This window comes from Eleutherodactylus coqui, chromosome 1, assembly GCF_035609145.1.
Source record: "Eleutherodactylus coqui strain aEleCoq1 chromosome 1, aEleCoq1.hap1, whole genome shotgun sequence".
In the NCBI taxonomy this organism is placed as follows: domain Eukaryota; kingdom Metazoa; phylum Chordata; class Amphibia; order Anura; family Eleutherodactylidae; genus Eleutherodactylus; species Eleutherodactylus coqui.
In genome coordinates this window covers 226,954,617-226,977,797 of record NC_089837.1, presented here as the reverse complement: position 1 = coordinate 226,977,797, position 23,181 = coordinate 226,954,617, and the positions used below count along the sequence as shown (strand labels likewise).

Sequence of the window (23,181 nt, the reverse complement as noted above, 5' to 3'; positions counted from 1 at the left end):
CTGGGGGGTGCCGGGTCTGATTCCGCTGTGAGATTTTGCAGTCAGATCCGACCCGGCCGTGGGCAGGAGGCCTCATGCAACTTTTGTATTTAATAATAATTGTCTTTATTATTGATTATCTTAAATTTAAATGTACCTTTCTGTGGTTTGTTCCCTTAGGTTGTGGCACCCTTTTCTTGCTAGAACAAAATGATGTGGGGCTACTCTGTTTTAAAAGGTAATTTTTTATTTTGTATCATGGCTGGGCAATATGGTCAAAAAATAAGAACGTTAATAATTTTAACCATACAGACAATTCTGGATTTTAGTTGCGCCACTGAGACCTGTGATTGGCTGCAGCAGTCTGTGATGTTCCGTGTACAGCCTGACTGCAGCCTGTAAACGGATATGGTAGGGAGAACAGATGCGGCTTTGGGGGTCCAGGGTGGGTGAGAATACGTTCTCTTCTCTGTCACTGAAAGAGAAAGCTGATTTGTTGAGCTGCCTGTCGGTCACTGAGCCCGAGAATGAAAGTCCTATTATCCTCTAGTCTGATTTCTTATATGTGTTTATAACAGAGAATATGGTGGAAACCAAAATATCCCCAAAATATAATCGACCAATACAAAAATACGGGGTGCTACAACTTATGTCTAGAAGTACATGGTACAAAAAAGGAAGCAACATTAGAACAATGCACACACCCATCTATATAAGCATGCATGAATAATGTTTCTTGACCAAAATGGGAACAAAGAATTAAAAACATTCAAAAACGGGAAGTTTCTCTGGCAATACATGTGAGCCAACAAACAAACACGCAATAAAATAGATATAATGCAAGCAGTACTGTGGACAATGTGTCAAATACACTAATATAAGTGTATAAAGAGTCCATAAAGATGCAATAAACCTCACATACTCCTGTTTATCCTATTCAGGAGTATGTGAGGCTCTTTGTACCTTTATACACTCTCACTTTTGCTTTATTATGAGCTTTTCATGCTTATTTCCTTTTGGTATTTGATGTCACATTATTTTTTTTTAGGAATTTAAATGAATTTATGTCTGGAATTATTTATAGACCTTTTCATTGGACATTATATATTTCAGAGCGCCAGCACTTTGTTTGTGTATTTGATATTCTGTCCACAATGCTGCTTGTATTATATCAATGTTGGAGCGCTGATATTAGTTCCTGTGTATTAGATAAACTTTGTGACTTTTTAGCTTTTGTTGTATACTTTATTTCGTTGTTTCTGTTTTGGTCAATAAACATTATTTATGTATCATATAGAAGTTTGTGCACATTGCTCTTATGTCACGTTCTTTTTCGTATCATATTTTATACATATACACACACAGTGGTGCCTTGGGTTAAGAGTTATATTCATTCTGTGACGGAGCTCTTATCCCAAAACACTCGTAAGTCAAATCAATTTTCGCCATTGCAATGAATTGAAACGCCATTATTGCATTCCGGACTCCCCAAAGCCATAACTACACGTAAAAAAACAAACATTAATACTCACCTACCGCTGGCGTGACAGTCCTCGCTCGTGTCTTCATCGCTGCTGCAACCTGTCGTGTCCTCCTTCACGCCGACAGAGCATTTCTTTCTGGAAGCGGGGCTTGAATTCCACGCCTCCAGCAAGCTCATGCTTTGATTGGTTAATCCAGCGCCGCATCAGCCAATGAAAGCCGACACTGGGTTGACCAATCACAGCCATTCAAGACATCGTTGAATGGTATGTGATATATATCTATATGGCATATCTAGGTCATAAATGTCTGTTCGCTATCTCTGTTCAAGTCTATGGGAGCTCGCATGTAGCTGTTTCTGCGTTTCTTTTAGACTTGAAGAGAATTGCACAGATATGTGGACATCTGTTCATTAACCACTTCAGGACTGCCCATGGACTATAAACATCCAGCAAATCCCTTATATTCCTCTGCAGGGATATTTTAAAATGTACCTGCAGAGAATTCTCCTAGAGCTCCCTACAGTGCAGGAGCTCTGTGATCTGAGAGTCTGATGACTGCTCAGATCACAGAGCTTCCTGGAGACCAATCAATGTGGTCTTTAGCCATGTGATGACAGCCAAACACAATCACAGTGAGAAAGCACTACTGTGCCCTCCTCGTCCATCACAGAAGTAAGGCAGCTCAGCTGCATGCAGGGAAGGCAGCAGATATGTGACCCAGCTGTTTCAAGAGAGCTGAAGTCACACAGCTTTGCCCACAGACTCATCAATATGGTCTACGGGCATATGATGGCAGGACAACTAGTCACAGCAATCACATTAAAGTTTATTTATAAATTAAAAAACTTTAAAGGGGTTGTCCCGCGCCGAAACAGTTTTTTTTTTTTTCAATAGGCCCCCCATTCGGCGCGAGACAAACCCAATGCATGGGTTAAAAAAAAAAACGTTTAGTACTTACCCGAATCCCCGCGCTGCGGCGACTTCTTCCTTACCTTAGCAAGATGGCCGCCAGGATCTTCACCCACGATGCACCGCGGGTGTTCTCCCATGGTGCACCGTGGGCTCTGTGCGGTCCATTGCCGATTCCGGCCTCCTGATTGGCTGGAATCGGCACACGTGACGGGGCGGAGCTACGAGGACCAGCTCTCCGGCACGAGCGGCCCCATTCACCAGGGAGAAGACCGGACTGCGCAAGCGTGTCTAATCGGGCGATTAGACGCTGAAATTAGACGGCACCATGGAGACGAGGACGCCAGCAACGGAGCAGGTAAGTGAATAACTTCTGTATGGCTCATAATTAATGCACGATGTACATTACAAAGTGCATTAATATGGCCATACAGAAGTGTATAACCCCACTTGCTTTCGCGGGACAACCCCTTTAAGTGTACACTATGTTTTCCCTCTCATAGACTGTCAAGGAGGGAGATATATATGTGCAATCATAGACATACAGTAAGGTTAAGTTCACATGACAGAATCAGATGCAAATTTTTCCATTTGGTTTGCACATCTAAAACCGCGGCAGAAACTTGTGGCTAAGTTGCATATTTCTGCTGCATATTTCGCCACAAATTTACAGGCGGATTTAACTCTGCCAATAGGCTAAATCTGTGTGCAGAACTTCAAGCGTGCTTCTGCGCAGATCCAGAGTCGTTTTACAAATTCTGCATATTGATTTTGCCCTTTGACAGGACTAAATACGTGTGTGAATTCGCGCCTTCGCTACAGATTTCTGCTGTGGTTTTAGTGGAGGTATCCACGCAATAAAAAATAAAATGTGTCAAATTACACCGATGAATGTGCCTAAAATTGTGTTTGAATGAAGAAAGTTTGGTACCGTGTCAACCAAGTAATCTTGTAAATGATTCCTTTTAATGGCTAACAAAAATACATGATGTTATAGCGAGCTTTCCAAACTACTCAGTGTTCTTCCTTAGGCTTAAATGGAATAGATCCAGATAGGCATGAATGAGTATATATACACACATACACACGACAAGGCACAGACATGATGTGATTAATTTGCACTTAAAAAAATACCACAACAGGATGAGTAGAGAAATACATAAATACTTAAATAGTCCATTGATAACGATGTGAAGGTTTTATGGTCTCTGAATTAGTGTTGGGGGGTCACCAGGTCAGCGTGTTATCTGTGCTATAGATCTCTCATACTTCCCAGTCACGCATGAATGTTCGTGAAGAATTTAGACCTCTCTGGAAAGTGTCAAAGGTTGTTATAAGTTTGTACTCCCAAATGTTTTGTGATTGGAAATTGCTTTTTAATATGGTGACTTTCATATGTTCTGTGTCTTGTCCGTGACTAGAAAAGTGCTTTGGCACAGGTAAATCTGTCTTCCTTTCTTTAATTATGTGGCGATGAGATTTCATCCTTGCTCTAAGTTTTTGTCCTGTTTCTCCATCATAAAGGCCCCCACAGGACATTCCCTGCACAGGATCAGGTACACAACATTGTACGTGGAACATGTGACTGTCCCCGGGATCTTATAGTCCTGCTGTGTGTTGGGGATTTGTATCCTGTCCGCAGTCAGTACATGTGAGCAGGTCTTACATCTCCTTACATTACAGGGATAAGTTCCTTTTTGTGTGTCAGAGGGCAATGTACTCCTGACTATAAAGTTCTTCAAATTTGTAGGTTGCCTGTAACACAGAAGGGGAGGGTCCGGGAATATGGTTTTCAGATGGTTATCCTTGTGTAGCTGTGGATTGTAGGTCCCTTCTGGAGATACACAATTGTTTCCTTCCTTCTCTGTGTCTCAGAGTAGTTGATTTCTGGGTATCCTGGTGCCTCTGGTGATTTGGTCATCAATTGAGGTGGGATGGTAGCCCTGATTTATAAATGTTCTTTTGAGATTATGTAAATATTCCTCTCTGTCTGTAGATCCGGTTTTATCTGATGGCCTGGCTGTAGACAATGGACTTTTTAATGTGTTTAGGATGGGAACTGTCCCATCTGAGGTATGTGGGCCGATCGATTGGTTTTCGTTACAGGGATGTCTGTTTTGAGTTGTTATATATATGCCTCTTGATCTCTTTCATTATGCCTGAGGAAGAACCCTGCATAGGCTGGTAAGCTCGCTGTTACATCATCTATTTTTGTTAGCCATTAAAAGGTATCATATCTACAAGATTACTTGGTTTCTCTTACTGAGAACAATCACATTAAAATAGTGTCTGGAATATCTGAATAAAAGGGAGACTCTGAAATCCACAAAGTGCTGCACACTTGGGCCACATGTAGGCAGATCCAGGGAAATACATATTGAGATTCATTTATCTGATATTTCCGGCTCTGTTAGAGAAACAATTGTTAAAGTTGAAAATCTGCAAAAATAAAAAGGAAATGTTTTTCAAAAAAGTTTTTATTAAACAATCGAGATACATATCCCACATTACATCAGTTAATGTCATTCTTGATTTTTCCAGGATCTAAAATCTAGATCCGTTTGTACAAATGGCATATCTTATGACTGTCTATCAGCAGATTAGTACGTAGATATCCTCTCAATGCACATTTTATATTTTTCCCCCTAAACTAATAATTAAAAATAACCAAAATTAAGAAAAAATAAGAACACATGAAAACAAACTTAGGCCTCATGTCCACGGGCAAAAGAAGAATTAAAATCCGCAGCGGATTTTAACTTTTCTCCTGCCTGCGGATCCGCATCCCATAGGGATACATTGACCACCCGCGGGTAGATAAATACCTGCGGATGGTCAATAAAAGTGATTTTAAAAAATCTGGACCATGCTCTATTTTCGTGCGGGTCTCCCGCGGGGACGGCTTCCGCAGGCTTCTATTGAAGCCTATGGAAGCCGTCCGGATCCGCGGGAGACCTAAAATAAGAATATACTCACCTGCTCCGGATCTTCCCTTCGCCGCGGCTTCATCTTCTCTCCGTCGCGGCCGGATCTTTTTTCTTCGGGCCGGCGCATGCGCGCGGCACGCAACCGACGTGCCATGCACATCCGCTGGGCCGAAGAAAAGATGCGGCCGCGACGGAGAGAAGATGAAACCGCGGCGAAGGGAAGATCCGGAGCGGGCGAGAGGTAAGTTTATTCTTATTTTAAGCGCTCATGTCCGCGGGGCAGGAGGGACCCGCTACAGATTCTACATGGAGAATCCGTAGCGGGCCTGATTTTTCCCCGTGGACATGAGGCCTTAGACCTGTTGTGACCTCAGTTATGTGCCATCTCCCTCTTTTCATTTGTTATTCTTTAAGCAGTATGTACCGTTTCCCTGAAAATAAGACATACCCTGACAATAAGACATAGCACGATTTTCCAGAATTTTTGAGGATGCAAAATGATTTTTCAGGCTTTTTGAGGATGCTTGAAATATAAGCCCTACTCCAAAATTAAGCCCTGCTAACAGTTAATTTAAAAAAGTCAATTTAAATAGTGTCCAGGCAGCTATATATGTAAAAAAGTTAAACCTTTTTGAACAAAAATTAATATAAGACACTGTCTTATTTTCAGGGAAACACGGTAGCTATTTTCAGGGTCCGTTCTCAGCGCATAAATGCACCTAAGACAAATCCCTGATTAACCAAATGGAGAACTGGCCTAGGATCCTGGGGTTCCACCCACGGCAGTGGCACGACAATCGTGACACCTTAAGGGGAGGATCCCCCAATACCATCTGCTCCTGATACCAACATGTGTGATAGAAACAATCCCTCAGTTCCTCCTTTATTCTCTGCGGAAGCATTCCCACAAAGCTCCCCAGGTCTCCAAAAAAAGACTACCATATTTTCTTTAAACAGCGATTTTTCAGCCCAGTCCATCTGGAACAGGAATGTTAGCTTATGCAAAAACATTCTAAATGGAGGTGCTGTCGGTTGTATCCACATCTGTAGGATAAAAAGGAAATGTTTAAATTCCACCTACAATTTACTCTAATTCCTGTAAAACACCTAAAGGGTTAACACATTCTCTAAATGTGGTTTTGGATGCTTTGAATGGGGTCCTTTATAGGAGCTTTCTAAAACATGGGCTTATCAAACCCACTTCAAAACTAAACTGGTCCCTGTAAAATTGAAATATATGTGCGCCTCGTAACATCTGGAAAAAATAAAGTACAGGTAAAAAAAATGATGGTGAATGTTATTTATTAACTACCGTATTTTGTGTGGTATGTGTTACAAGCAGAAAATGTCAAATTTTGAAAAATTTAAATTTTTCGAAATTTTCTCTAAATTCTGGACTTAAAAAATAAATGCAAAACCTTACGACCAAAATTTGCCATGGTTGTAAAGTAAGACATGTCACGAAGAAACATCACTTCCAATAACTAATAGCATTCCAAAGTGATTACCACATGAGGTACATCACGATTGATTTAAAACATTGGGCTTGGTCACATAGGGCAAGTGGTTAGAAGGGTTTGCCAGTATCAGTGTTGACTTTCCATTACCGGATTTCAGGAAGCGAAACTATTTTAAATAAACCAACAATTGTGGCTTGCTGCTTGCACATCTTATGGTCGGTGACAACAGGTCTGCTGAGCTGCGTGTTACATTACTATTGAAGCAGCTGGGGGAGAACTAGCGGAAGGGCCATTGGTCTCCAGCCATAGCTCTATAAATGGTCTTTCAAGATTAGCACTATATTTTAAATATTTTTGTTTCTTGACATCCTGCACAGTCAGAATTTCTATCCGATCTATGAGAAACCCCTTTCAGTGTTAGTCTGGCTGCAACTGCCTCTTCTGACAGAATGAGGACCATGATCTCTTAGTAGGTAGAGGACCCTCGAAGTAGCAGACATTTGTTGTCTATACATAAAAAATATGTAAGATCGGAAAACCCTTTTACGTACTGATAGCTGTGGCTTTGCAAGACCGCTCTGACGCTTCATTCACATGAGCGTATATCAGCCGAGCTTTCATGCTCAACCGATATACGCTGCCCGTCTGATGCATTGGTTTAGTTCAGATGGGCATATTCCCGCGGCGTAAAAGTGCCCGGCTGGCCAAGATAACGCATACGCTGCGCATTTTGGCTGTGCACTTTTACGCCGGCCAGGGGAAATAGTTCAGGAACTATACTCTGGCTGGAATGTGGGGACAGTTCCCATAGCCTCCTATGGGAGCCTATGGTAGCTGACGGAGTTCTGCTAAACTCCCACCCACTTCCCTCCTGTTCTCCTCCCTTGCCACTGTTTGCAATGGGAGGGGGTGGGGCAGGAGCTAGTTTCTAAGCTCTTGGCCCCTCCTATTTCTGGTAGCTGGCAAGGGCAGAGAGGGGGCGGGAGCTTAGCGCACTAGCTCCCACCCCAGCTCACCCCCTCCCCTTGCTGAGAGCCAGCGAGGGGGCAGAAAGGGGAAGGCAGTTTTGCAGAGCTGAACGGTCTTCCCCTGCCTGACTGCATTCTGGACTTAGTGTATATGAGCTGGACCTGGGCAGATTTGTGCCCCCGTTCACGTGATTTTTGGACGTGCTGTGGCCGTGACACAGCCAACCGAAAATCGCTACGTTCGTGTGAAAGAACCCTGACACTGCTTATTTCTGGGGAAAAGCTAAGGATTAGACAGGAGAAAATATTAGATCCTTATTTCCCAGAACGGCAGCCCTTGTCTGAGGAGATAGTATTTGTCATCTGACAGTGTTGAAATTGGCAATATCTATTGACAAGCTATCAACCCTTTCCAATCCACTGTCTGATGTCTGAAGACATTCTGATTGAAGGCTGTACAGCTCCGATGTCGGAAGACGTCCGGCAGGGTATTCTTACTGTATATTACTGGCAGCTCTGTTGTCAGGGGCCTCTCCAGCATGTCACATACCGCAATACTGGCCCTAGCCAGCAGATGGCTCCATTGTATAATGGCAGAAAGAGAGAGCCTTCCCCCCCCCCTAGGAAACCCTGACTCCAAAGTTGGATTGCAAAGGGTTAATGCTAAAGGAGTATGTGCCGTATGAGAGGACTAACCCTGTTGGGTTATTGAATTGTACGACTAAGCCGATTCTGTAAAGAGCACAGTGTTAGCAACAAGCCTATTTTATGTCTTAAAGACCAAGCAATTTTCATCATTGAATTGCAAGAGCCATAACTCGTTGACATGGGTTAAAAGTTTTATTTTTTAGTGGGGCACATAACGTGTTGTATAACTTTTTGTTACATTTTTTTAGGAGAGAGATGGAACAAATGTCTAGAAATTCCACCATTGTTTTAGCTATTGTTTTTATACAGCATCCACCATTCTGCAAATATAACATGCTTACTTTCTTATCTGGATCAGCATGATTACTACGATACCAAGTTTATATAGATTTTTTTTTTTTTATACTACTTTTGCAAAATAAAAGAAAAAAACTATTGAATCTGCATCACCTAATTCTAAGCTCAATAACCTTTTTATTTTTTCCAGCAACGGAGTTCTGTGAAATCTTTGTTTGTTTTTTTTGGCGGACAGAGTTGTAGTTTTTATATTCACTTTTGGATTGCTTTTTATTACGTTTTTTTGGGGAGATGGACAAAAACAAAACTAGCAATTCTAACTTTACTTTAAAAAATTATTTTAACGGCCTTCACCATGCGCGATAAATAACAAAATATTTTAATTGCCTGCGTTGTTACGACCCTGGTGATATCTATAAGGTGTTGCTTTTAAAAAAAACACTTTTGGAATTATAGCCACTTAAAATAGAATTTTTTTTTTTAAACTGGATTTTCATTTTTTAAATTTCAAGTTTTAGCGAACTTTTTTTTACACTATTTTTTTAGTCCCTCAAGGGGACTTGAAAATACGTTTGTTATAATCGCTATTATATTTTACTAAGGCTATATCAGCAGTTTATTAGACTTTGCCATAGGCGGAGCTTAATAGGCTGAGTGACATGGAGGCCTTTGTCATGCTCCCACCTGCTATGGGAACCTTTTGGTACCTTGAAATCGCATTGGTGCCGATGGGTGACAGAAAGAGCCCCCTAACCTGTCATCTGCTCAGATGCTGAAGCTGCTATTGATTGTGGAATGTAAGGGGTTAAGCTGCATAATCTGAGGTTTCTTCTCTTCTGGCAGTTAGAGCAGGGGCCTGGCTGTCAGTAGTCAGGCATGCCATCACAATAAAAAGGTGTATTGGTCGTCACTAAGGGGTTAATGTACTAACACTAATGTGTTATCCCTTTGATTGGGGGAAACTGTAATGGTCTGTCACTTCACAGTTTATGGAACTGTGCCTCTTCTGGTGCCCCTTCATATCAGCTGATTGGTGTGGGTCTGACGCCTGGCTTCCCAACCAATCTAATATTGATGACGTTTCCTGAGTATAGATCATCAGTATTATAGTATTGAACCTCAATTTATCAAAACTTTTGACACGTCGCTCGGACATGTCAAAAGTTCGAAAAAAGTGCAGTTAGCCAATAAATGATTTTTGCATCTTCGACTGCCTTTGTGTGAATCCTACAATACATTCTTTACTGTGTTCCCTTGTGATTGCTCTGCTTGTATACTATGTTTGCTTTAATCATAATATTTCTATTACTTGCTCTAGCTTTGAGTGGAGTGATGCGCTGTTTGATGTGACATGGAGCGAAACTAGTGAAAATATTCTGGTAACTTCTAGTGGAGATGGATCGCTGCAACTATGGGACATATCCAAACCACAAGGACCTGTGCATGTATTCAAAGAGCACACCAAAGAGGTAGGAAGGAAATCTATATTTTCTAGGTTCTTTCAAGGGGTTGTGCCAAGATATAAAGTTACCCAAAGGTCCCCGGATGAATGAAACGAAGGACATGCATGTGCACCGCTCCATTCATTTCAGTGACACTGTTGGAGATAGAGGAGCCCTCGTACTCCGCAAATTGCATTGAAATTAATAGAGCAGAGATGCACGTGTGTGTCCTCTGCTTCACTCATTTCTTTGGGGTCCCTTGGGACACCCATTATCGCGATTGGTTGGGGACCCAATTCTGTGGATAGTCGATAACTTTATATCTTGGCGCAATGCCGTTCTTATAAAAACGTAAGCAGGTATCTTTGTTCCATGTTTTAAAAAATAAAGTTTCAAGCTTTAACCCTTTCCAATCCACTGTCTGACTTCGAAAGACATTATGATTTAAGGCTGTACAGCTCCGATGTTTGAAGACGTCCATCAGGGTTCTCTTACTGTATATTGCCAGCCTTTCAGCTGTCGGAGCCTATCCAACGTGCCACCTCATGCAGTACTAGCTTTAGCCAGCATATAGCGCCATTGTATAACGGCAGAAAAAGAGTAAGCCCCCTAGGAAAACCAGGATACAAATTGGATTGGAAAGGGTTAAATGTTTTTGTGCAAAGAATTAAGTACAGCAGCACTTTTTTGCCTGTATAGTGCATATACTATTATTAAAGAATAATGCAGTGGATCTTGTGTATAGCTGTTGTAGTTGAGCAGCCTGTCATCTTGGTTTCTTCTGTCTCTCTGATGTGGTTTTCCTAATGCAGCCTATATTTCCTACTGTGCCACAGACAGAGGGGGGCGCAGTATCATCTCATTGCACTTGCTCTGTTCTAGCCAAGGGCCCATTTGTATGGAGTGTTTTGTTACAGTATGTGAGCACCAGTCAATAAGATCAGCATTTGCCTACCAAGCCTCTGGGCAGGCCCATTCATACTCTATTAGGGAACAAATGATGGTTCATATGATCATTATCCCCCATAGAGTCTGATTATTGTTAGCAGCACATCCCCCATTCACATGGGAGATATGCTGCTGACGTCGATAATTGTTTGTGTCTCATAAAAGATGTGATTACCTGATGAACGAGTGTTTATTTGTTCTTTGGGTGATCGGTGCCATCTTCACATGGCCCTATGATTGGGCAAATACATGTTCCTTCGATAGAAATTTATATAGATATCTGCAAAAAATCAGTTTTTAAGTAACTGAGTATGAAACTGTATCATATTTTTTAGCAATCAAATTATATTTGCCATGTTTATTTGATTTATTTTTCTTCTGTCATGTACAATTCGTGTATATACAGTTCATATAGTACTTATACAATCATGTTATATTGCCCCCTCCCCTCCCATTATAAAAATAATGTTCTAAAAAATATCTACTCACATAGCAATTTCCCATACACAGAAGCTAGATCACAGTGAAAGGTACTTTTATGTGCTCCCTTTGGCTGTGCTATTTTAAAATGTGCTAACATTTACTTTTATGTGTATATGTAATATCCAGATGCAGCTCTACACACGGAGGCCCCTGTAATTACTGTGATTAAGCTTTCTGAATATATTATGATGACTTATACTATGGACTATATTTTACTGCAGCTTCTATCTTCTGCATCTTCACAAACCAGTTAAATGGTACCAATTCTATTTTCTCACTGCTGTAGTGCATAGGAAACTGGCAAAATTGTGTGCAAACCTGACATTGTAGGACAAACAGCTGCTGACTCATGGGAAATACACTAAACTGTATGGTCTGGGTTAGTCAGTGATCGTATAATACAAAATGGGGTTGTTGACAAATATAGTGGTCTTCCCTAGTATGTGAATAAAAAAATAGCTACCCTGTTTCCTCCGAAAATAAGACAGGGTTTTATATTAATTTTTGCTCAAAAATTTTTTACTTTTTTACATGTATAGCTGCTTGAAAGAAACCAGAATGGGTGAACACAGAACTTGCAAACATGTTAAAAACATATGTTTATTATTAGAAAAATATGTTTATCAAATGGACAAAGGGGGAAAATCTAAAGAAGAATATAATGCGGTCTCAAGAAACTGTAGGGCAAGTGTCAGAAAAGCTAAAGCTAATAATGAACTGAGGCTTGCAACAGAGGCCAAAAACAATAGAAAAGGATTTTGGGGGGATGTCAAAAGCAAAAGAAAAGTCAAAGATGCTATTGGATGCTTACAAGATGAAAATGGTGAATTGGTTAAGAATGATGTTGAGAAGGACGAACATTTAAATTTCTATTTTGTATCTGTTTTCTTTCAGAAAGTAGATGAACATTAACTGTTCTTCCCTGTGCTATTGGGGGAATAAAAGAATGCAGGCTATCTATAAGCAGATAGATGGTGAGGGAACACTTAGCTAACTTAAATGAATTCAAGTCTCAAGGTCCAGATAAATTGTATCCTAGGATACTAAAGGAAGCAGCAGAGGTAATTGCTGAGCCACTCGCCAAAATTCCTGGAGAACAAGAGAAATTCCAGAATATTGGAAAAGGGCAAATGTTGTCCCTATCTTCAAAAAACCCAATTCTATGATGTATTAAGAGAAGCATAGAGTCTAGATCACGTGAGGTCATTATCCCCCTCCACTCTTCCTTAGTCAGAACTCATCTGGAATACTGTATCCAGTTCTGGGCACCCCAGTTAAAAAAAAAAAACATGGACAAACTGGAGCAAGTTCAGAGAAGAGTTACCAAGATGGTGAGCGGGTGTCAGAATGGCGGATGTGGACCATCATGCCAAAGACTGATTTGGCTTAGGAGTCATTCCATGTCAAGTTGTCTAATGCTCCCCACCTTCGTATCTCAGATTGTGTTCAAAATTTGTGTATTACGCACCCATGGTATCAAAAGAAATTTTCCAAAAGTTTTAGATTCCTACAGCTAATGGTTCCTGAGTTAGACCCCACCCCCTCCCTGTTAGGAGGGCTGTCTGCAAGTTTGCGCACAACAATGAATAAAATGGCATTTTTTAGCTATTAATAAATTTGGAACTACGTGATCAAAAAAGCTAAAAATTGGAGGTCCTGCACAATTTTTATGCCAAGTTTATTGGTACCATCGTACTAACTTTTCTGGTCCCAAAGCTAACTTGAAAACTTTGCTCAAAGGGTGCCTCAAAATGTGTCATTCTCCGCAGAAGGAATTTTGGGCCAGGATTTACCCAAAAGGTGATACAAACCTGATATTGGTACCATGTATTATACTAGTGGTAGTCACTATTCTGGTGAATTTTCAGCTCCTGAAGACCCACCGGCACTTCAAAGCAATCCATCAAATATGCATGCGTAAAGCGTAGGAACCTAAAACTTTGGGAAATTTCTTTTGATACAGTGGGTGTGTAATACACTAAATTTGAACAATATCTGCAATATGAAAGGGGTGACTTTTTCTTGTTTTAGACCACTTGACATGGAAGGACTCCTAGGTCTACTCTTAGAGGCAGCACCTGAAGTACCCTGTTTTTCCCCTTTAGGCCCCCTCTCCACGGGAGTTGCGGTATCCGGAGCCGCGGCCCGGGAGCAGGAGCCGCAGACAGTTCTCCGCAGGTCAGCCTAATCTGATAGATAGGATGACCGCGGAGAATCGGGGCAATTCGCAGCATGCTGCGAATTGCCAGCCATGAGCAGAGAATCGCAATGATTCTCCACTTGTGGACAGGGGGCTGGCGCTTTCCATTGCAGTGCTATGGAAAGCTTCAGATGGCGTCATTCGCCGGCAGTTTACCGCAGGCGAAATCACACCCGTGGACAGGCACCCTCAACTTCACCAATTAGAATATGGTCTTTGCTGCAGGGACCCCATCTTTCTTTAAATAGACACAAATTTTGTGTGAATCATGAATCTTGCAATATACTTGCATTAAAAGGATTTTACCACAGAAAATCAACTTTGAAGTGCCTGGCAATAGGAATCTCTCTTCCAGAACTTTTAGAATCCACTGCCTGTTTCTAGGTATTTGGCTTGCAGTCAATGGAAGCCGTCCGCTATATTCTGCTGTAGCACAGCGAAAGATAGCGTGAAAATGCTTCCCCGACGGCCGCGTCATATGACTCAGTCACGTCATGATACGCTGACGGCGCGTCCCATGATACTGCCACCGCGTCATGTGGTCTACTGCGCATGCGCGCCGGAGCATCATGCGGGTCGTCCGGCGGTGGATCTGGAGGCAAGTATGGGGTCTCTGGGGGGGGCGCCATGATGGGCTCTGCTGCGGTATTCCGCGTGCGGAGCCCGTCACGGCCGTGGGCACTAGGCCTTATGGTGTTGTTTTTTATTTTTTTTATTTTTTTTTTGTACTGCGTTCACTTTGAGAAATTAATAACATGTTAAAGGGTTTGTCTCGCGAAACCAAGTGGGGTTATACACTTCCGTATGGCCATATTAATGCACTTTGTAATATACATCGTGCATTAAATATGAGCCATACAGAAGTTATTCCACTTACCTGCTCCGTTGCTAGCGTCCTCGTCGCCATGGTTCCGTCTAAATTCGCTGGCAGCTTGCTTTTTTAGACGCGCTTGCGCAGTCCGGTCTTCTCCTTTCAGCACGAGCCGCTTCAGTGTGCTCCCCGCTACAGCTCTTCTGCGCATGCGCAGATGAGCTGTCACTGCTCGGGAGCGCGCTGGAGCGGCCATTCTGTACCATCCTCTGTTAGAGGAAGGTGCAGAGCCGCCCAGCTGTCCGGAGAAGCCGCCCAGCTGTCCTGCCGTCCAGGTAAGTGATGGGCCGGGGGGGCTGCCGCTGCGCCAGGGGGGGGGGGGGGCTGTCGTCGCTGTCGCTGCGATGGGGGGGGCTGTCGCTGCGATGGGGGGGCTGTCGCTAGGCAGGGGGGGGGCTGTCGCTGCGATGGGGGGGCTGTCGCTAGGCCGGGGGGGGGCTGTCGCTAGGCCGGGGGAACTAGCGCTGGGCCAGGGGGGTAAGTGATGGGTCGGGGGTGATGTTCACTGACAGGTGAAGGCCCCGGAGCCCAGCGCTGGGCTCTGGGGCCTTCACCTGGGCTCCGGAACCTAGCGCTGGGCTCCGGAACCTAGCGCTGGGCTCCGGGGCCTTCACCTGGGCTGAGGGTCTAGCGCTGGGGAGCCGGGAGCGTAGCGCTGGGGAGCCGGGGGCTAGCGCCGGTTACCTGCTGCCTGGCGGTGGGTGACTGGTCGGCGGCTGCGGGGCGTCTGGTCGGCGGCTGCGGGGCGTCCGGTTGCCATGGAGACACAGCTGGCAGCGTCTCGGGAGCGCGCACGTCGGGCTGCAGCGAGCGACGGGGAAAGAGCCGGCGGCCATCTTGGGGAAACTTTTATAAGTTGCTGAAACGCTGGAACGGTAAGTACAAACCAGCTAGGAAAGTCATTTACAGGGGTAATTAGTAATGTATGTTTAATTAGGGGGACTGGACAAAAAAAAAAAATCACTGCTTCCTCGAGACATCTCCTTTAACTTTGTTTGGGTCAGTATGATTGCAGCAATATTAAATATTTATATTTTTTTTTTTTTAGATTTTTCTAATTTTGCATAATAAAAACAGTTTTTATAAAGAATTGCTTGACATCAGGGAGCTGTAACCTTTCTATTTTTCAATTGATAGGGCTGTATGAGGGCTTATTTTTTTTTATTAACATTTTGAGGTAGACATGTATTTTTTATTTAGTTTTATTATTTTTTTGGAGGTGAGGTGATCAAAAATACATCCAGTCTGGCACTGTTTGTTTTACTTTTTACTGAATTCACCAGGGGTGTAAATAAGGCATTAGCTTCATAGTGCGAGTTGGTATGAATGCAGTGATTTTAGTAATATGTACTTTTTCCCGGAGTCATCCTGACGGCAGACATGGAGGTTGCACCTTGACCTCGTAGGGACAGGAAGCAAGAGACTTTAAAAGGCTCCTCCCGTCTCCCATTCACCAGTGCTTCCTGTCCCTACAGGGACATGCAAGAGGAGCTCCCTCCAGGGAGCTGCAGGATGACAGCTGGGGGAACGGTCCATAGGGCTGTTTTCCCCCCTCACCCTTTTCCAAGCAGGCTGACTGGAGGGATTGACGGTCCACAGGGCTGCTTCCCTTCTCATCTCCCCTCCGGAGAGTCAGCGCGGTCCGGGAGCACGGCGGGCCACAGGTCTGACCGCCCGGGGTTCACCACCGCAACGGTCGGAGCGGCGGACCAGACGTCCTTGAGTCCCCTCCTTCCTCCTCCAGCTCGGAGTTGTTTTTCAGCCGGGGAGAGCGGCGGGCCACAGGCTCAGATGCCTCTCTCCTCCAGGCATGCCGGCGCGGCCGTGCGCGGCGTCGGGGGGGCGGAGCCAATGACGCGGTGTGACGCGGTGACGTTAGACGCCGTCAGCTGACCCGGAACAGCGGGAGATTTGAAAATGGAGACCCCCCCCCCCCCCCCGACAAGCTTCCACTGACAGCACACCTTCAGAGAAGAATTTATCTGTCTACCTGGTTCTGTCTGCGTTTCTGCATCATGACTACAAAGGAACCAGAGATGGAAGCCCTGCAAACTGTAAGTGTTACTTGTTGCAGGAATGTTATGCTCAGGAATTTAGCATTGTGTGGGGGTTTTCCCTTATGTGCATGCATGTATATTCTGCAGGACAGGGAATCCACTCGGTCTAAACAGGACCTAAAGAAAAAACACAGGAAAGGCGCTCTGTGTCTTTAAAAAAAAACAAAAAACTGGACGAGGCGCATAAAAAAGCCGCTATGCCCCGACTGTACCTCCAAGATCCTTACGGATGAACAGGCTGCATTCAGGGAAGATATTATATCCCTGGTTAGAGAGGAGGTCCGGGCATCAATTTCCAGTCTCCCCCCCCCCCTCCATCCCCCCCCCCAGCTCAGCGGAAGGAAGGGCCGCTAAAAAGGCGAGCCACATACCGCTAACGAGCTCACAGTTTGAGCAATCCCGGGGCGACTTGTCAAATGGCGAACTCTTTGACCGTCCCCCTGACGCCAGGGATGAGAATAAAAAGTACTATTTCTCATCTGGGGACCTGGTTGACCTGATCAAAGCAGTCAGGGATACAAGGAAGGTCGAGGATGTGGTCGAGCCAAGGTCCATACAGGACGCCGTGTCCGGCGGGCTCAGACCAAGGAACCGCACAGTGTTTCCGGTTAATGATACCCTGAAGAAAGTAATCACGTATGAGTGGGCTGCGCGGACAAACACCTCTATTTGTCCCGCGAATATAAAAAGAGACTCCGCTTTGCGGAGAAAGACGTGAGCATCTACGCACGGTCCGGGAGCACGGCGGGCCACGGGTCTGACCGCCCGGGGTTCACCACCGCAGCAGTCGGAGCGGCGGACCAGAGGTCCTTGGGTCCCCTCCTTCCCCTGCCACAGCTCGGCGCAGTGGTTTCAGCTGGGGAAAGCGGCGGGCCACAGGCTCAGATGCCTCTCTCCTCCAGGCATGCCGGTGCGGCCGCGCGCGGCGTCGGGCACAGGTGACCATAATGGCCAAAAAGACAGCCCTGCCATTCAAGGACTCCTCTCATCTTAAAAACCCGATGAACAGGGTCGACGCCTTGATGAAACGGGCCTGGCAAACAATGGCCTATACGCTGAAGTCCAAGGTCGCAGCGACTTCTGTGGCAAGGTCGATGTTCCTCTGATTGGGGGAACTCGACGACCAGATTAAACAGAAGGCCTCTAGAGATGTGTTACTGGAATGCATGCCTCTACTTAGATCAGCAACAGGCGGTCTGGCTGAAAACATGGAAAGCAGATACGGCTTCCAAAGGAAGGCCGTGTAACATCTCTGTTTCATGGCCAGCACATGTTTGGCACGGACTTGGAGGAGATCCTAAAAAGAGCTACCGACAGGACCCGCAGTTTCCCGGACCAAGCAAGAACGGGATTTCCCCACAAACCTCAGCCATCCTTCAAGCCATACCGAGGCAAAGGAAAGACGGGGTGCTGGTCCTACCCCAAAGGAGGCAGGAGTAAAACAAAAACAACCCCTTCCCCTGTAGGCGAGTACCAGGTGGGGGATAGACTGTTGAGCTTTCCTGGCCCCCACGCGATCCCCCGCCCTGCAGGGTATCTTTTAGAAACGAAATTTCTAAGGTGCTACAGATGGGGGCGGTAGTCCAGGTCCCCGCAGTAGAACAGGGCTTGGGGTTCTACCCCTATTTCTGATCAAAAAACCGAACGACAGTTTCGGATGATCCTTAATCTGAAGGGCCTGAACAGGTTGATTACCTACAAAAGGTTTAACCATCAGGTCTACAGTAACTCTGATCAAAAGAGGGGACTTTATGAGTACCGTCGATCTAAAGGACGCGTACTACCACGTCCCAGTCCTGTCGGAACATCACAAGTACCTGCGGTTTGCCATCAGGATGGGCAGCCGTGTACACCATTTTCAATTCCAGCTCCTACCCCTCGGAATTTCAACGGCACCCAGGATATTCTCTAAAATAGCGGCCGAGATGGTGGCGCATCTCCATGTGGCAGGCATAAACATTGTCCCATACCTGGACGATTTGCTGGTAATGGCATCCTCGCCGAAGATCCTCAAAGAGGATACCAGCCGAATCATCTCCCTATTTCAGAGACTGGGGTGGATAGTTAACTTCCCTAAATCTAGTCTTCTCCCCGAGACGCGAAAGACCTCCTGGGGGTACAGATAGACTCAGTGTCTCAGATCTTGTCTTTGCCTCCACCCAGGCAGGAAAACCTTAGGCTGGCAGCGCAGAAATGCGGCCAGAAGAAACAAATAACGATTAGGGACGCAACGAGGCTCCTGGGCCTCATGACCTCCTGTATCGGCATTATTCCTTGGGCCCAGGCTCACTCAAGGACACTACAGAGAGCCACCCTGGGCAACTGGGACGGGGCAACAACCTCTCTGGACCGCAGAATGCCCGTGTCATCAGCGGTCACAAGGTCCCTCCGCTGGTGGCGGTCAACTGGCAACCTAGAGGCGGAGTCCCCATGGGTGACAGAGCCCTTCATCTCCGTAGTCACCAACGCAAGCCAGCCTGGCTGGGGAGCGCAAGTGGGGCAGCGTTTGCTCCAGGGCAAATGGGGTCCGACATTGCATGCCTAGACCTCAAATTCCAGAGAGCTTAGGGCCATCTGGGAGCATGTTAGGATCTTCTCGGATAACGGGACCGCCGTTTCACTTATTCACCACCAGGGAGGCACCAGAAACTTTCACCTGCTGAAATTAACAGCCCCGATTTTCTGATGGGCCGAGTCCACGGTACAGTCCTGACAGCAGTCCATCTCAAAGGATCCCAGATCCTGACAGCCGACTTTCTAAGTCAAAGAGGCCTAGACCCTGGGAATGGTCTCTGAATCAAGAGGAATTTCGTCTCATTACAGAAACCTGGGGCAGTCCACAGGTGGACCTGTTTGCGAGCAGCAAAAATTCAGAATGTCCCGGCTATTTTTCCCTAGATCCGAGGGACAAGTCCGAGGGGTTAGACGCTTTTTCCCATAGTTGGGATTTCAGTCTGGCGTACGCCTTCCCCCTCCCCCATACACCTGATCCCGAGAGTTCTTCAGAAGGTCCAGCAGAGCAACATCACGCTGATCCTGATCACCCAACACTGGGGAAAAAAGGGCATGGTTTCCGGTGCTCCTAAAGCTCGCCATCTCGGAGCCAATCCGCCTTCCATCCAGGAAGGACCTTCTAGCGCAGGGCCCAATTCTTTGCCCCAACCTAGAGAGACTGAACCTCGCAGTGTGGATATTGAGGAACAGACGCTAAGACAAGGTCTGTCCTCCAGAGTTATCGCGACTCTACGCCAGTCCCGAAAAACCTGTAACCTCAGCTACTTATAGTAAGATCGGGGAAAAAATTCTTCTCCTGGAGGGGGCTGGAGGTCTCCAATCTTGACACTTTGGTGGCAGAGATTTGGACTTCCTCCAGATAAAAACCTGAGACCACGAACCCTGGAAGTACAGGTAGCAGCGCTCTCAGCCATCCTAGACCAACCTTTGGCGGATCATAGACTGATCCGCAGGTTCATGAAAGCGGCGGAAAGAATGAGGTCAGTTAGCCGTAGTACAGTTCCCCCCATGGGACCTGAACCTAGTTCTCCAAAGCCTCTGCAAAGACCCCCTCAACCTATTGATCAGATTCCGATTAGGTTCCTCACGTTTAAAACTGTGTTCCTGGTAGCTATCACAGCAGCAAGGCACGTAAGCGAGCCCCAGGCCCTATCTTGTAAGACGTCTTACCTATTAAGCCAGGACGATAGGGTCATACAAAAAAACAGACCCCCGTTTTTCTTCCAAAGGTAGCCTCAAAATTCCACAGACAGCAAGAAATTATTCTCCCATCCTTCGGTCAAAATCCCCAAAACGATAGGGAAAGAGACTACCATAGCCTGGATGCAAGGAAGGCCATTCTATGCTACCCAGAGCAGACATTATCCTTTTAGGAAGGCTGACTGTCTTTTGTTCAATTTCAGGGGCCAGGCAGAGGAAGAGCGGCTTCTAGGAGATCCATTAGCCGCCGAATAAAATCCACCATCCAGCAGACCTACTCCGTCCTGCAACAGCGCTATCCCGGAAGGACTCAAGGCCCATTCTACCAGGGCAGTATCCTGCTCCTGGGCAGAGAGGGCTATGGCGACGCCGGACCAAATCTGTAAGGCAGCCACATGGTCCAACCTGCACACATTCGCAAAACATTACAGGCCGAATGCGGACCTCTCCTCCGATCTCTCTCTTTCGGGAGAGAGGTCCTGCAAGCAGTGGTCCCTCCCTAAGAGTTAATTTGGTATACTCCATGTCTGCCGTCAGGATGACGCCGGGAAAAGGGAGTGAATTTCTTACCGAAAATTCCTTTTTCCCGAGTCATCCTGACGGCACGTATTTCCCTCCCAAAAATTCACACGTTTATATTAACGTTTATGCGGGCACGAATCTGTAGCCCAGAGGCTCCTATGTTGGGCATTTCCCTTCATGCGGTAAATTTGTGCATATTTCCTGTGTTTAAGTCTGGGTAAGCTACCCTCTTCTTGTTTATGTTCAAATGAAACTAACCATGTTATTTTTTTTCGGAGCAAATAAATACCTTCCTTGGTTAACCACGACATGTCCATGTAAGTAATTTAGAAGACACTGGTGAATGGGAGACGGGAGGAGCCTTTTAAAGTCTCTTGCTTCCTGTCCCTACGAGGTCAAGGTGCAACCTCCATGTCTGCCGTCAGGATGACTCGGGGAAAAAGGAATTTTCGGTAAGAAATTCACTCCCTTTTTCATCATAAAATGACACATTGTGGAAAATGGAGATATATTGTTGTTTAACATTTTTGTTAAATGTGTTTTATTTTATTTTTTTAAATGCCACTGCAGGACTTAACCATGCATTTCATTGATCAGTTGTATAGTATACTGCAGTACTTCTTTCTGTATTGCAGTGTACTGTACAGTCACACTGACAGATAAACCTACTAGAAACTTCCTCTGGTAGAATCTAATAGGTTTTGCTAGGCCTCAAGTTTCTATAACAACCTTTGGCATCATGTGAACATAACTTTACTCATATTGAGAAAAAATATCCAATGAGAACTCAAAGATAAAAGGTCAAAAACACAAAGTCCCATCCTGGGTAATTCAAGATGTCTGTCATCAATTTCTAGGGTACTATAACAGTCATGAGTCATAAGTTTAGAGTGCTTATTTGGAAGAAAGGCTAAACACACCACACTTGCTAATCCAACTGGAGCTTTTACCCAGGGAAGAAGGTTTTATTTTGACATGCAACATATACAGACTATATGTGAACCATATAATGGGCATTCCATTACAAGTGAGTAGTCCTGGCATTTTTTCACTAATGGGTTATTCCCATCTCAACTTTTATAGCATATTGTAGGCACCTAACTTGAACTGTGGCCCCCAATAACCCCAATAACCAAGGCTGTGTATGCTGTGGCGGGGGGGGGGGGGGGGGTCATGACTTAAGGAAACAGCTGACAGGGCTTTATTACACTGTTTCTGTAACTGCCATAAACGTCAACTGGAGCTGTGGAAACAGCATAGCAGTTTGCTTTAAACTTTCCTCAACACCTCCCCTTGGCTCTTGATTGATGGTTCATGTGTTCTCTAGTGTCATAATTGACCATTCATGTCTTCTCAGTTATTAGATCTCTTCTGCAGACTAAGTTTAGGTATACAAATCAGGTCAGACCTTTTGTATCATGCACATTACAGGTAAGTACCGTGTTTCCCCAAAATTAAGACCCTGTCTTATATTATTTTCCCACTAAAAGAGGCACTAGGTCTTATTTTCCGGGGAGGTCTTATTATATAGTTACCTAGCAGGCTAAGTCCAGGTCCCTTCTGCTGCTCTCCACAGCTCTGATGCGCTTCCCGCAGTCCTTAGCCGCTCATACATCATTACTTCCTGGTTACAGGATTCATAAATCCGGCCTCCATGAAACGATGGATGTGATTGGCTGAGCAATGGTCGAAAAACCAATCAATGCAGCGCTGGATGAACCAATGTGATGGCTATGATTGGTTACCCAGCGCTGCATTGATTGGTTCTTCGACCGCTGCTCAGCCAATTACAGCCATTGCTTCCTGGAGGTGGGATTTAGGAACTAGGAAGTGATGATGTACTGCGGGAACCACACTGAATCTCTAGAGAGCATCGGAAGAGACCTGGACAGAGGCTACTAGGTTATGTATTCTTTTTTTCTTTTCCTTAATGTAGTGTAACTAGGGCTTCAGACCAATCTGATCAGCTTTTACAATGAAGTAAGTTCTAGGCTGGACCTGGGAGAGTCTATTGATCTCGTATATCTGAATTTCTCTAAAGCAATTGACATCATGCCGTATATGGTAATAAGTTGCTATGTAAAATGAGACAGCTCGGTGGAGCTGGGTAAAGAACTGGCTCAGGGATTGAAAGCACAGGGTGGTAATAAATGGTTCGTACTCTGATTGGGCCCGTTGCTAGTGGGGTACCACAGGGTTCAGTATTAGGCCCCATTCTGTTTAATATATTTATCAATGACCTGATAGAGGGACTGCACAGTAAAATATCAAT

The 23,181-nt window shown here is 45.1% G+C and overlaps 1 protein-coding gene across 1 annotated transcript in view; it reads left to right on the top strand.

The window, feature by feature from the left end:
* PEX7 (peroxisomal biogenesis factor 7) overlaps positions 1 to 23,181 on the top strand; it is a 145,681-nt gene that overhangs the window by 3,260 nt on the left and 119,240 nt on the right. Inside the window, exons 2-3 of the mRNA XM_066606118.1 lie at positions 160 to 217; positions 9,991 to 10,141. Coding sequence (XP_066462215.1) covers positions 160 to 217; positions 9,991 to 10,141 — 209 coding nt within the window. The remainder of the gene's footprint in view (positions 1 to 159; positions 218 to 9,990; positions 10,142 to 23,181) is intronic.